Below are 14,710 nucleotides of genomic sequence, written 5' to 3'. Positions count from 1 at the left end.
GGAAACCTAGAGCACCTAGGTTGAGTGCGAGGTGTAATCTAGTTCCCAGGACTGGAAATACGGTTTTCCCGAAGATCTCGGAATGTACAAGAAGAGGAAGAGATCAGGTGCAATGGAAGTGGATGCATTGACACGGGACATCACCTAGAAAGTTTATGCAAACATCATGAGGCAGCTTGCAGCAAAGGGAATAGAGATTTCCATCACAGAGGAAACTAGCCCCGGAACTACACAGAAGAGTAGTTGCGCCACTAATCACGTGTTGGAGCTCCCCCCTATGATGAAGTCACAACTCTGGGTGAAGCACTTCATCAAAGGATCCAGTGGAAGAGGGGCGACATTGTTGTCTCTAGTGCATCCCAGTCTGGACGAGCTTCACTTCTAGAGAAGGTAGCTTCACTATCTTCTCCTCCTCTAGAGAAGCTGGCTTCACTGCCTTTTCCTCCGCATCCGACAGCCTCATTTTTAGCTCCAATTTTGTCTCCCTAAAAAGCCCAAAGAAGAAGAAAAAGGGAGCTGAGAAAAAAAAGGCTCGAAGAAGAACATGCCGAAGAGGTCGAATGCCATTCCACCAGTGGAGAAGTCCACAGACATTGAAGTACTATGGACTAGTGCCAACACGAAATTCCAATATGGAAAGCCCTTGATGACGGTAGATGACCTAACAAGGGTGGGACAAGCATATGTCGACCTGCATAATTACTACATGCAGACTTCTAGAGACATCAATGCTCAATCTATAGTCGTATAGTAAAAACGATGACACTTCTTAACGATTACTTCCTTGTGAGTTTAAATGACTTATACGACCTCTTCAACTTTGATGCCATGGACGTATCGTTATTACATATCTTCACATTGTAAGTCTCTTGAAACCGGACATTCATTAATTAATACCACTAAGTCTTAAATCTAACTATATCATAATCTGTACACTTGATGAAAGAAACAAAGAAGAGTAAGGAGCCCATAAGATTTCTTGACACTAAGGCCATTACAATCTCAATTATTCAATTTTACCTCGATTACACATTGGAATATATGATCAAGGCAATCCAACAATATTCCAAAATAGATTACCTGTTGGACGCCCACAACATCGGTGACTATTGGATCTTACTAGTCATTTGCCTCAAGTAGAACTTGCTGTGGTATCTCGACTCATCAAGACCAAGAGGATGAAAAGACAAACCTGGAGAGCGTGATTACAGCGTTGTAAAAGGACTCCTCGACGCGTAAGTTCTATCTGGCTTAGTTTACATATTTAACTTTTCTAACATTCAAATATTCCATAATCGATCTCTCTTTATGCTTGACTTTTGACAAGTATCTTCGAGCTATTCTAACTACAACGCGAAAGATAACCGCAAACTGACACACAAGATCGGGTTCACGGTAAATGTTACCAAATACTCTCTGTTGCTGCTTTCTTTCCTTTTGATCTAACAGTAAATTTTCTTTTCCTCAGTGCCACCAACAACCACTCGGCAACGCCTGCAGATTCTATGTTGCGTGGAACATGCTCCTCACGATCCGAACAAAAAATATGAAATCCCCTGATGTAAGTTCAATATAAGATTATTCGTAACTAATTTATTAATTAGTTTAATTTCATGATAACATGACATTGATTACGTGTCAAATTATGCAGGATTTTTCAGCTTGGTTTTTCGACAACGGTGCACTCCTAGAGATTTGACAACGGATCACCGAGTTCATGGTTTATGAAGTCACCAACCTACATGGCGAGTTGCACTATAGAAACACTAGGTTGTGAGGTCTTACTAATATAAATTGATTAGAACTTTGTAACATTTACGACTCTATGATGAATTGATCGGAACTTTGTAACCTTTGCGATTTCATGATGAAATGAGTTTTTATATAAGTGTGATTATTGATATGGATTTGGATGCATTGAAGTTGCTTGCGGGAAAAAGACGTCTGCTAAATCCTAACTATGCTCTAGGATGCCGCCAGAAAACTAGACAATCCTTTAGAGTAATCTACACATAAGTGATGGGCAACCTATTTATCCGTCAATTATGTTAAGATATAACATAGGTGACAGGTAACATAAGTGTCTTAACATAAGTGACGAGTAAATATGTGTTCAGATAAGTGACGGGTAAAAAATTTACTCATCATTTTTGTCTTCCTCTCTAGCACATGGAAGATACTCATAAGTGATGGGTCACGATTACGACCCGTCACCTATGACATTATTTCATCCTTACTTGTCACTTATTACTAGTCATCAGTAACGTATTCGGGATGACGAATGCATTACCCGTTACCTATGACAGTTATCATCGATCAGTCATGATTTTTTTCACATAGTGAAGCATTCAAGATACTGGACAAATTAGCAATGAGAGAGTTAAAAACTGATGCTCACTGTGGTCATGCTCGTGCAACCATTTCTCTTTATATGCTGTACCATTTTATTAGTAGGAAAATAAATATTGCAAAATAAATAACGTCATTCTAGTAAATTTTGTATCTTTTCTGATCATATTGGCCTTCAAAGAAATATAAATGACAACATGCCACATCATCATAATAATTAAATACAAGAAATAAAAATTATCAATGTAATACTATAATCAAATTTAAAGCACTATGAACAACAAATTAGCAATGACACCTTTAAAGAATTGAAAGTAACAATATCATCTTTATAAAAATTAGATGTATATCTGTATACCTTTGTCTCCACTTGCGCCTGCAGTCTTGTTCCATATATCATTCGCCCTGATTCGGTTGCCAATCCTGTTCCTCCTATTCCTCACCTATATCTCGAGGTCTCGCAGAAAGTCTAGAGGCCACCCATATCTATGATCTTCCAGCTGCCGTGCTGCCATGCGCATGCCATGGAAAGGCCCCGAGGACCCCTCCTTCCATTATTACCACGGCGCAGCCACCAGCCTTGCTCTTACACCTCGAGCTAGCTGCTGCTAAGCTGGAGCCTCTCACGTCTCACGGTCGTTTCACGCCGGGGCATGGAGAGGGAGAGGCTCTACGGAGGCCGCGAGGACAGGATCGTCCAGGATTCCACGCGGCCTCCGCATCACGGTGGCCACGGGCAGCAGCTGGAATGCTTCTCTGACGAGGTGAGCAGCCACGACGGCGAGGAGAGGAGGGATGATGGCAGTGTTCCACCGGCGACCTCGGGAGGAGGTGATGCGGCGAGCGTCGAGACGGGGAAGCGGAGGCGGGGGCGACCGCCGGGGTCCAAGAACAAGCCGAAGCCGCCGCCGGTTATCACGCGGGACGTGGAGCCTGCTGCCGCGATGCGGCCGCACGTGTTCGAGATCCCCGGCGGTGGTGACGTCGCCGCCGCGCTCGCGGGCTTCGCGCGCCGCCGCGGCCTCGGGATCTGCGTGCTCGCCGGGACGGGCGCCGTCGCCGACGTGTCGCTCCGCCACCCGTCCCCTGTCGCCGCAGATGGCCGCGCCGCTGCGGTCATCCTCCGCGGCCGGTACGAGATCCTCTCCATATCGGCGACGTTCCTTCCGCCTTCCATGGCCGCGGCGGTGCCCCGCGCCGTCAGGGACCTCTCGGTATCGCTCGCGGGCCCGCACGGCCAGATCGTCGGAGGTGCCGTGGCAGGGCCGCTCATCGCAGCCACCACCGTCGTGGTCCTGGCGGCCGCGTTCACCGACCTCACCTTCCACCGGCTCCCCTTGGAGGACGACGAGTCAGCGTCCGTCTCCGGCAGCGGCGACGCCGACGAACACCGTGGGCACCAGAAGGACCCGCAGGACGCGAGCGGGCTGCACCCTCACCCGCACAGCATAGCACCGGCGACTGAGCCGGTGCCCTTATACCCGCGCCAGCCTCAAGAGGCGTGGGCGCCGGCTGCAAGCACACAGCGCCCACGGCCGCCGTATCATCAGTAGCTCGATCCCGGACAATGCTTTCACGTCAGTTCCTTATCCGATCAATGGCGCTCGATAATCGACCCGTCGTTCCTTCTTAACTATACATCTGTTACTTCTGTGCAATTCGTTTCAAAACATTTGATGATCTAGTAGCTACTTGTTAGGGTTTGATATTTGCTACATTGATGCTCTCTAGCTGGCTAGTTGTTAGGGTTCAACATTTCTGCTTGCGTAATGAGTTGATGTATCTGATGCCAATGGCGAGATCGAAACTTGCTAATTATCCGTGTCATTTGCTTATACTGGTTGTTTGGACGCCAATTCATCATGTTTCTACTAAATACTTGCTAGTAACAGTTGCTTTAATTTACTGTACCGATGCGGCAGGCTTGACTTCCCAGCGCAGATCTCTTTGCCAGATGTGTCGTGTGTGTTTCACGCTTCCACACAGTGGCGGTCCCATGATTTCGAAGTGCTGTGGAGGCCGAGCCGAGTAGCCTGCAGTTGCAGCTGTGGAGCGGTCAGCGCCTCAGCGGTGGTTGGTGGAGGCGTGCAGCCTGCAGGTCGACTGGCCGAGGCCGAGCTGTTGGGTCTGACCACTAGATCACATGCGTGACGACGCAAATGACTAGGTTTCTCGATCATTCAAGCGACTAAATTATAGTAGCATGTTAACTTACGATCACCAGTCACGATCAGCTTGAGCGATCAGTCGTGCGTGCTTGATCACGACTAGTCTGGCTATCCGCCGTATACGTGCTGCTCTCGATCACGCCGATCGACCAGCAACGCCCAGGTACTCCTGAGTCGCGTACTACTCGATGAGAACGAACTCGTGTATCTCGAAAAGAACAACAAAACAAGACAAAAACTCTCTGGAGTGAATTTTTAGACTCTATTCAACTCGTGACTTGCACGACTCTGTGTCTTGCTTACAAATTAGAGATTACAACTCATATTTATAGCGACCTGCTAACTCCGAATCCTAACACGAATCTTGCCATCCCACGATCCGACTCCGACTCGAACTCTAACTACTCCCGTGCATACCGCACGATCGAACCTTGCAAGTTACGACCAGAACTCTAGACTTCAATCTAGTCCCCGAGGCCCATGACAAGGATTAAGTTCAATATACTCCCCCATAATCTTGTCGTGGGTCAAGATCACGAACTCCCAAAAGATATCGCATGACCGCCAGCTTCATTGCCAGCAATGCCTTCGTTAGAGCATCAGCTCGCTACTCCTCTGTGCAGATGAAATCTACCTCAATCTGGCATTCTTCAACGCACTCATGGATAAAATGAAACTTGGTGTCAATGTGTTTACTGCGACCATAAAACACTGGATTCTTCATCAAAGCAATCGCTGATTTGTTATCAACAAATAATTTGACTGCTTTGTGCTCTTCTCCTGTCAGCTCTCCCAACAGACTTCTAAGCCATAGTGCTTGGCATGCTGCCGCCGTCGCCGCCATAAACTCAGCTTCACAGGAAGACAAAGCCACCGTTTTCTGCTTCTGCGAGTTCCATGACACCAGGCTATCATTAATATAGAAAGTCATACCTCCAATACTCTTTCTGTCATCCATGTCACCAGCCAGATCGCTATTTGTGTAGCCGGTGATCACCTTTGTTTCTCCTTCTCTAGTATACACAATACCATAATGCATGGTGCCCTTCAAATACAAAAGAATCTGCTTTACTGCCTTGTAATGCATCACTGTGGGCATCTCCATGAATCTGCTTGCCATCTCGACAGCAAATGAAAGGTCAGGTCTTGTACGGAGCAAATACCTTAGACAACCAATGATGTGTTGATACTAGGTTGCATCAACCAGTTGTCCATTTGGATCCTTATGCAGCTGCGCCCTTTGTTCCATGGGGAATTTTGTGGGATTGCAATCCAGCATACCGAATTGACCAAGGACCTTCTTCGCATACGTTGTTTGCTTGATTGTAATTCGCCTATCTTCTTGCGCTACCTCAATCCTGAGATAGTAATTGAGTAATCCGAGATTGGTCATCTCGAACTCACTCATCATCTGCTACTTGAATCCGATGATCTCCTTTGGACATTCTCCTGTCACAATGAGATCATCAACATATACTCCAACAATAATTCCATATCGGCCTATTCCTCTTGTGTATACGGCGTGATCTTGAGCACACTTCACAAATCCAAGTTCCTTCAAGCTTCTATCAAGCCGGATATTCCAGGCCCGTGGCGCTTGCCGAAATCCATACAACGCCTTGCTGAGTTTGAGCACAAGATACTCTTTGTTCTTCACTACAAAGCCCTCCGGCTGGGTCACATATACTTCTTCTTCGAGCTCACCATTTAAGAATACCGATTTGACATCCAGATGATGAACTTGCCATACTCGGTTTTCTCCAAAAGCAAGGATGACGCGTACGGTGTCCAGCTTAGCCACCGGTGCAAACACTTCTTCGAAATCGATTCCTTCGTGACCAGCCTTGCCTCTGCACATATCCTTTCGCGACCAGCCTTGCCTTGTGCTTGATCACATCTCCATCTGAGTTCTTTTTCAGTTTGTAAACCCATTTGAGCCCAATTGGTTTATGACCAGCCGACAGCGCTGTGAGACTCCATGTGTTATTATTCTCTATGGACTCGATCTCCTTGGCCATGGCGTTCTCCCAGACCTGCTATCCAGCAGCCTCAAGGTAGCAAGAAGGTTCCTCCGTCTCCACGAGCAATGCCTCTTCTTTGATGTCTTCATCGAGATCCACCCTTGGAGCATCTCTTATGATGTCGTCAATGTGCCTGTAGCGCACAGGGCCCTCATCAGTGCTGCTGTTCCCGCTCGATAGCGGTGTGGCCCGATCATCCATTGGCAATACAGGTGCCGGCTGCACCACTAAATTGGTAGGGGTTGTTGGAGAGGCGACTGTTGTGCGTGCCGCAGTGGGTCTCCAGGTTACTAGCCCTTCCGGCGTCACCTCGTTGACCAGCGGAGTTGATGAAGGAGCTAGATCACCATGTGCCGCTGACGTTGGCACACCTACTGGACCACCCACGAGTGGCATAGTACCGCCCACCGGTGGCTCAATGCTAATCGCCTCCTCAACATCGAAATCAGACGGCTCTTTGCCACCTGTTCTTGTACACTAGCTCCACTCCATGCTTTCATTGAATTTAACATCACGGCTTACATGAATTTTCCTGCACCTTGGATAAAAAAGATGATGCGCCTTGCAACCGTTCTCGACGCCAAGATACACCATCGGTTGGCTTCGATCGTCGAGCTTCTTCAGAAGTGGAATTGTCACCTTCGCGTGTGCAGTGCAGCTGAACACATGAAGATGCGCCAAATGCGGCTTCCTTCCGTTCCAAGCCTCGAACGGGGTGTGTTCATACAGCGCCTTTGTCGGCAAGTGGTTCAGCAGATACATCGCGTGCCGCACTGCTCCCCCCCGAAACCTTCCAGGCACGTTCATGCTCTTGAGGAGGGACCTTGCCATCACCATCACGGTCCTATTCCTCCGCTCCACCACGCCGTTTTGTTGTGGCATGTATGGCGCGGTGAGGTGCCGTTTGATCCCGGCCTCCTCGCATAACTAGGTGAACTCAGCAGAGAGGAATTCGCCGTGGCGATCAGTCCTCGACGTCTTGATGCGTTGCCCGCTCGTGTTCTCGGCTTGCAACTTGAACTTTCTGAACATGGAGCAAGCTTGGTCCTTCGACTTGATCACGAACACCCACATCCACCGTGAGTAATCATCAACAATTAACATGAAGTAACCATTATCGACAAGAGTCGAAGGTGTGATCGGCCCACATAGGTCAGCATGTAGTAACTCCAGTGGCTTCTCCGCCCTGAAACTTGGCGCTGCCTGGAACGGCTGCCTCGCTTGCTTTGCCAGCAAACACCCGTGACATAACTCATTCGAGTGTGTGATTGGTGGCACTCCTGTCGCCATCCTCTTGTCGACGAGCAACTTCATAGCAATGAAGTTGACATGTTCGAGTCTCGCATGCCAAAGCCATGTCGGGTCTTGAAGACTGGCTAAGAGATGCACCAGTGTTGCTTGATGCAGCTTGATCTTGTTGAGGCGATTTGGAGTTCACCTCACTTTCATCAGCAACCGTGCAAGACTATTATCATACACACGTAGATGTTCAGCATCCATGGTCACCTTGTGTCCAACTTCGATAAGTTGTCCAAAGCTAATGATATTGCTGCACAGTCTTGGAATGTAGTAGACCTCCTGCAATAGCCACTGGTCACCATTCTAGCAGCTGAACACGACAGACCCTAAGCCCATGATCTGCCTCATGGAGCCATCCCTGAACTTCACCTTGCTTGTGACACCTTCGTCCAGCTCTCTGAACTTCTCTTTGTCACCGGTCATGTGATTACTGGCCCTATTGTCCAGGTACCAGACCTCAGATCTGGAGCCTCCTTCCGTTGTGTCACGCAGTTCCGGCTTCAACTTCTCCTCATTCAGCAGTACGGCTCCCCGTTGGTGCTGCTGTTCTTGTGTTGGCTCTTCTGACACTACGAGTAGCAGGGGTGGCTCGATGTCATCAGCACGAGTGAGATGAGTCTCACCTTTCTCTTCCTCCTTCTTTGGTGCCTTGCACTTGTTTGTGTGGTGCCCCATCTTGTAGCAGTTGAAACACTTGATGTGGCTCTTGTTGCGGTGACCGCCGCTCGAGCCACTCTCCTCGTCCTTTCGTGACATCCCGCCGCGACCACCTCTACCACGGCCTCTGCCGCGTCCACACCACCTCGACCGTGGTTACTGCTATCTACAGCAAGGTGGGATTTGCCCTTATTGCTTGATGAGGAGTTGCCACCATCCTTCTTCTGCCGCACCTGCCACTCGGCCTGAGTGAACAGAAGCTGGCTGTCACCGATGCTATTGCCACCGGATGCACGCAGGCGAGTACATTCTTTAAATGCCTTAAGCCACCCCATGGCTTCCTCGAACGACATCTTGTTGAGGTCGTAGAACTGCTTGATCCCGGCGATCACACTCAGGAATCGATCCGGCACGGTGTCGAACAGTTTTTTGACCAATGCAGCATCGTCAAGCGTCTCCCCTAGGTTTGCGTACCTGACGGACACGCTGTTGAGCCTTCCGGTGTACTAGTTCAGGCTCTCTCCCTCTTGCATGTGCATGGCATTGAAGTCGCTCTTCAACGTGAGAAACCACGTGTTCTTGACGCGATCCCCATCGATGAACCTTGTCTTGAGACAATCCCTGACCTCCTTCGAAGTTTTCTTCCTTGCCACCTGCATTAAGAGATCCTTCGAGAGCGCTTAGAAGAGATGCGACCTCGCCTTCTTGTCCTTCTTCTCGTCGACGGCCGCACCGATCGCTGGCTCGACTGCCTCCTAGACGCCTTGATCTTCCATCATCACATGCACGCGAATCACCCAGCTCATGTAATTCGTCGTCGTCAACTGCGAGAACAGGAACGACCCACCGCCACCCTCCCACGCCACTTCTCCCTAAGGTACGATCGACATCTTCACAAGTTAGTGCTACGCACTACGAGCTCTAATACCGGATGTTGGGTCCGACCACTGGATCACATGCGTGACCACTCCGGATTCATGACAATGCAAGCGACCAGGTTTCTCGATCACCCGAGTGACCAAAGTATGGAAGCACGCCAACTCACGACCACCAGTCACGATCAGCCTGAGTCGCGTACTACTCGGTGAGAACGAACTCATGTATCTCGACGAGAACAACAAAACAAGGCAAAAACTCTCTGGAGGAAATTTTAGATTCTATTCAACTCGTGACTTGCACGACTCTGTGTCTTGTTTACAAATTAGAGATTACAACTCATATTTATAGCGACCTGCTAACTCCGAATCCTAACACGAATCGTACCATCCCACGATCCGACTCCGACTCGAACTCTAACTACTCCCGTGCATACCACACGATCGAACATTGCAAGTTACGACCATGACTCTAGACTTCAATCTAGTCCCCAAGGCCCACGACAAGGATTAAGTCCAACACGAGCAGCCTGCAACCGAGCGCCTGAGCCTCCTGAGCGATGAGCAGGAGCTGGGGAATCGGGGAGGCCAGGCCGCTAGACGCTGAGCGACGAGATGTGGCCTGTAGGCGATGTTGCGATGGGATGTCAGGATCTACAAGCGAGCAGCGGTAGATGCAAAGCCGAGAAGGGCGCCATCTACCTCAGGCGTCCGCCACTGGCAGGGTCAGGGCCGCAAGCTTTCTTGTAGACTCACAGAGCAGGGGGCACGTACGGTCTCAGTCAGGTCTCTGGTGCCATCTCTCATAGGTTCATGGGCAACACACTAGACTAGGGCACAAGACTTTGAGGTGAGGGAGGAGGGAGGGGTTCTATACATTGGCGACTTGAGTCAAATCCGTGCTAGAGTACCCTAACACGGTCGTAGGTCTGTCCCTGCTTTCACATAACATCACTACATACTAGAGTTTCAAAATCACACTGGAAAATCGTCATCCGTGGCATAATAAGAGATGGCGCGTACGTACTTAGATGATGCAGACAACACCGTACTTTTAGCCTAAAAACGGAAGGAGAGTAGTTTCTTCGTGGAGTTGGTCCCGGAGAAGTACACGAAGACACCCGCGCATCGCTTCGTTTGCATGCGCTCTCCCTCCCATACATCATCGCACCACCTCTCTCTATGTCCCAGCTCATGCATCTCTCTGTCTCTTCTGTATCTGCTGCGTGCGTGCTGCTCCCCTTGTGCAGCTTACCTGTCACCTCCGACGCGCGGCGCGGCGGCGAAGAAACTGAGACGAACCTGCATGCAACACCACCTTTCGGGAAGGCCTTCGGTCGACGAGACGGATCGGATCACGATGTCGATACCGAACTACCGATACGGTGCTGCTCCAGTCTCGCCTCGCGTGCTTTCTCTGCTTTCCTCGAACGAATGCCCTGTCGTGCTTGCTGCTTTCTCTGCTTTTCGAGCACGACCTGTACTTCCAGTTCCGCGAATCCATCCTTCAAAGACTCTCGGCGGCAGAGAACAAGATGCGGAGAGCTCTTTTTTGCTTTACTGCTAGCCAAACAGTGGTAGACACAGTATTTCGAGCAGTGCACCACTGTACCTACAGTGCTTAAATACAGGGCTCCAACAGTCACAGCAACTCCACCAACCTACTAAATTTAATTTGGTAATACCTCTATTTATCTTTCCACTGAAAAAAAAATATCTCTTCATATTTCTACACACTTTATTCCAATAGCTGTTTCTTGTAATGACTTTATTCCAACAGCTATTTTGCTCAACGACTATATTTCAATAGCAAGTTTTTTCAAATGGCTTCCCAACGGTTATATCTCCGCTCTATATATATGCAGTCATCCGGTTGCTCCTCCTTCACATCATTCTTCCTCCTCCTCTTGTTATTCCTACGTCGGTTCAGAAATGAGTCATCGCGGATTAACCATGCAATGTGTGTTGAATTTGTCGCCGTCAGATGATGACGATGAAGTGCTTCTTGTTGCAAGGCAGCTAGCCCATCGACAACACCAGCTCGATAACACTAGACGCCATGGAGGTTTCGTGCCTGTACGACAGAAACTTCAACACGATAGGGTTGGAAGACATGCAAGACTATACCAACCTACGACCGAATGTTCTTCCGTCGCAGGTTTGCAATCTGTCCATGTAGTTTTCTTCACCTTATTTGCTGAACCTCATGTTCTCATTTTTTTTTCTTTTCACCACAATTTTAGAATATCACGACCTCTGTTTTTTGCGCATTTCTCAAGCCGTAGAAGCACAGAACCCCTATTTTGTGCAGAGAAGAAATACAGCTGGACAACTTGGGTTATCTCCTTTGCAGAAGATTACTGTAGCTTTACTTCAGCTAGCTTATGGAGTACCAATAGATGCTACGGATAATTATGTTCGTATTGGAGAAAGTATCGCTATAAAGAGTCTTAAAAGATTTGTCAAAGCTATTGTTGAAGTCTTCAGAGGTGAGTACCTAAATGAGAATGATACATCTAGATTACTTGCTATTAAAAGAAAAGAGATTTCCCTGAAATGCTAGATATCATAGATTGCATGGATTAGAAGTAGAAAAATTATCCTTCAGCATGAAAAGGTATGTATACTGGCCATGTGGATGAGCCTACAATTATTCTTGAAGTTTTTGCTTCACACAATCTTTGGATTTGCCATGTGCATGAGCCTACAATCATTAAAATATTGCATACATTGCGAAGAGAGTAGTATGTTGTAATTGTAATAATATATCTGGCTCATGTATCTTATATTTTCGCATTGTATGTAATATTTCAATGATTCATCTATGATCCATAACACATATGATCCCATGTAACTTAGGATTGTCAATAATTTTAGAAATTAGTACATTAGCTTAGATGAAAATTCATGAATTTTCCCTGATTTTTGAGAATTAAATTTATACCCTAAAATTCAAGCGAAGTACAAAAACAATTAAATTTGGGAAATTTTCATTTAAAATTTATAAGAGATTTTTAGTTGAAACCAGCTAAAGTGGGTTCTCTGTTATTTATTCTATGAGCACAAAAATCAATATGATTTTAGGAGATTTACAAGTTCATCAATCAGAATTAAGAAATAAAATGAAAAAAATAAACATACACATACACACATAGTAAGCTAGCTAGCTTTCCGTCCCAATCGAACGTTCACGGAGCGGATGGCGAGTCGAACACACCAGCTATTTTTGCCGAGCGATCGAGGTGGGATGGCGTGTCTACAGAGATGGCTAGCCATATGGCGATTCTACTGGAGCACTCATTTTCGGACTTCTGGCCAAATATGTCGATTGTGAGTTATTTAGCCATGCTGCTGGAGTTGCTCTCAGGTCCACAGGCGGAACAACCCATGCGCCAAAAACTGTCCCATTTAAATTTAGATTAGATCTAAAAATCTATCATTTATATAGTAAAATTCAATAGAAATTTAGGTCCCAACTCTAGTGTGTCAGCCCAAAATCCTTAATTCTGTCATTAAGCATTCATCAGCATCATTATCATCATAATTAAAGTTTTGAGCAAGTAATTAATGTGATTAAAAATTAAACATAAATTGTTAACTTTAATAATAAGTGGCACATCGTGAAGAAACTCACAAATTTGCTATGCAATATAGGGTTAGAAATAATTTTAGAAATTAATCCATGCCATATAAAGAGTATTAGTGATTTTTCCAAATTTTTGAGGATTATTTTGAAGCCCTATTAAAGTTAGGAAAGATTGCATTTTTGAATAATTTTAATTCAAAATTGGCTTATGCTTTTTGGTCAAATAGGTTAAAATGAGTTGCACATGAATTATGGCTTCACACAAAATTTGTCCTACAATTTTTAGAGGTGGGGAAAACGTGTTTTTGGTACACAACAGGAGGGGATATTTTTGATATGTTGGTTACTGTTCCTCAACCCCACTCGTCATCCCCTCTCTCTATCTATGTTCCTGGCTGAGCGTCTTCGAGAGAGGTGGCCGTCGGCTTCGTTGATCGTTGAGGCCAGGCACGTCATCGGCCACAGAGCACCCTCGAGAGAGATCAATCGTTGCCCTTTTCTGCTCCTCCCTCACCTTGCTCTCTCTCTCTGCTCACTTGCTCTCTCTGCTTCGCCTCTCCCACTCGACCAAACGCAGCACAGAGCACGGCACGGCACCTCCGCCACCCAATCCACCGCGTTGAGCCCCGTTTAGCCCAACCCAAGCACCCAGGAGCACGAAGGAAGGTCACTGAACCCCTCAACCACTGGATTTTCCTTCTTCCCCAGCCAGATTCGTGCGCAGGTGCCATCTTCCCCAATGCTGACATGTTGCTTTACCCCTCACCATCGAGCCGCCTCCCTGCTACCTCTTCATGTTGACATGCCCCTTGGTGAGCTCCCTCTTCATTGTTTGTGTGCTTCTCTGCTGTGGTTGAGTCGGCGGCTACCTCCCGACCAGGCTCGCTGGCTAGACCTACCCATTCGTGATCTCCGTGTCGCGCTGGTGCCGCGGGTGCATTGGTTGGTCGTTTCCCGCCATTGTTCGCCGCTAGCGAGGCCACCCGTGTTGCCAGTGCACTGTGCAGCCGGCCTCAAGGCCATTTTGACCAAAGTCGAAATGCCTGTGCCCGCTGTCAGCCGCTGTGGCTAAGAGTACCCTAGGTGAAAAAGTGTTAAAGTCTTTTAATATTTGGATAATCTAGAGAAAATATGAAATCGAATTATTATTGCACATTTAACTCGGCTAAAAACTTGTAAAATGCATAGGAATTTAAATAGAGCTCCAAAAATTGTGAACCAATTTTGGTAGCCTTGCGTGATCATTGATAAAACCAATTTTGTTAATCTTATGAAATTATTCCCAATTCACTAAAATAATCACCACCATGTTAAGTATAAATTAATTTTCTATTTAGATATAAGCTTTGAGCTATGCTTAATTAATCCATGAAAGTGATAAATCAATTAACAATAATCACAATTAAGAAAATATTTGATGCTATGAACTCGTAACATATTGCATTGCATCTCCACTGTGGCTATACACCGTGGAGCATCTTTCACTGCATGTCACCATACTCATTGAGATGCACCTTTCTTTATTTTGCAAACGACGTTTTAGAGAGTCACGAGTTTGAACACGAAGGTGAACCAGTGGAGTTCGTGGGTGAACAATAGGCAACACTAGGCAATCATCTATCATATCTCTCCTATATATTTTGGTGAATAGTTGGTCAATCTGTTAGATTTTGCTATATGTCGTAGATGCATGTGATAAAGAGTCGATGTTGGGAATATGGTAGATCCTATTTGTTGTATCGTACCTATCTTGAT

General features: G+C 46.9%; 2 protein-coding genes across 2 annotated transcripts; one reads left to right on the top strand and one right to left on the bottom strand.

The window, feature by feature from the left end:
• Nucleotides 1–2,744: 2,744 nt before the first annotated feature.
• LOC133894825 (AT-hook motif nuclear-localized protein 28-like) lies at nt 2,745–4,225 on the top strand. The gene has a single exon (XM_062334996.1). The coding sequence runs from the start codon at nt 3,003–3,005 to the stop codon at nt 3,900–3,902; it is 900 nt and encodes a 299-aa protein (XP_062190980.1). The 5' UTR covers nt 2,745–3,002; the 3' UTR covers nt 3,903–4,225.
• An 899-nt stretch (nt 4,226–5,124) lies between these two features.
• Nucleotides 5,125–5,637, bottom strand: LOC133895157 (secreted RxLR effector protein 161-like). Its single transcript, XM_062335334.1, has one exon. The coding sequence runs from the start codon at nt 5,635–5,637 to the stop codon at nt 5,125–5,127; it is 513 nt and encodes a 170-aa protein (XP_062191318.1).
• Nucleotides 5,638–14,710: the final 9,073 nt, after the last annotated feature.

This window comes from Phragmites australis, chromosome 16 (assembly GCF_958298935.1).
Source record: "Phragmites australis chromosome 16, lpPhrAust1.1, whole genome shotgun sequence".
In the NCBI taxonomy this organism is placed as follows: Eukaryota; Viridiplantae; Streptophyta; class Magnoliopsida; order Poales; family Poaceae; genus Phragmites; species Phragmites australis.
Note: the sequence above shows the minus strand (reverse complement) of the source record. Positions and strands in the feature narration are given on the sequence as shown.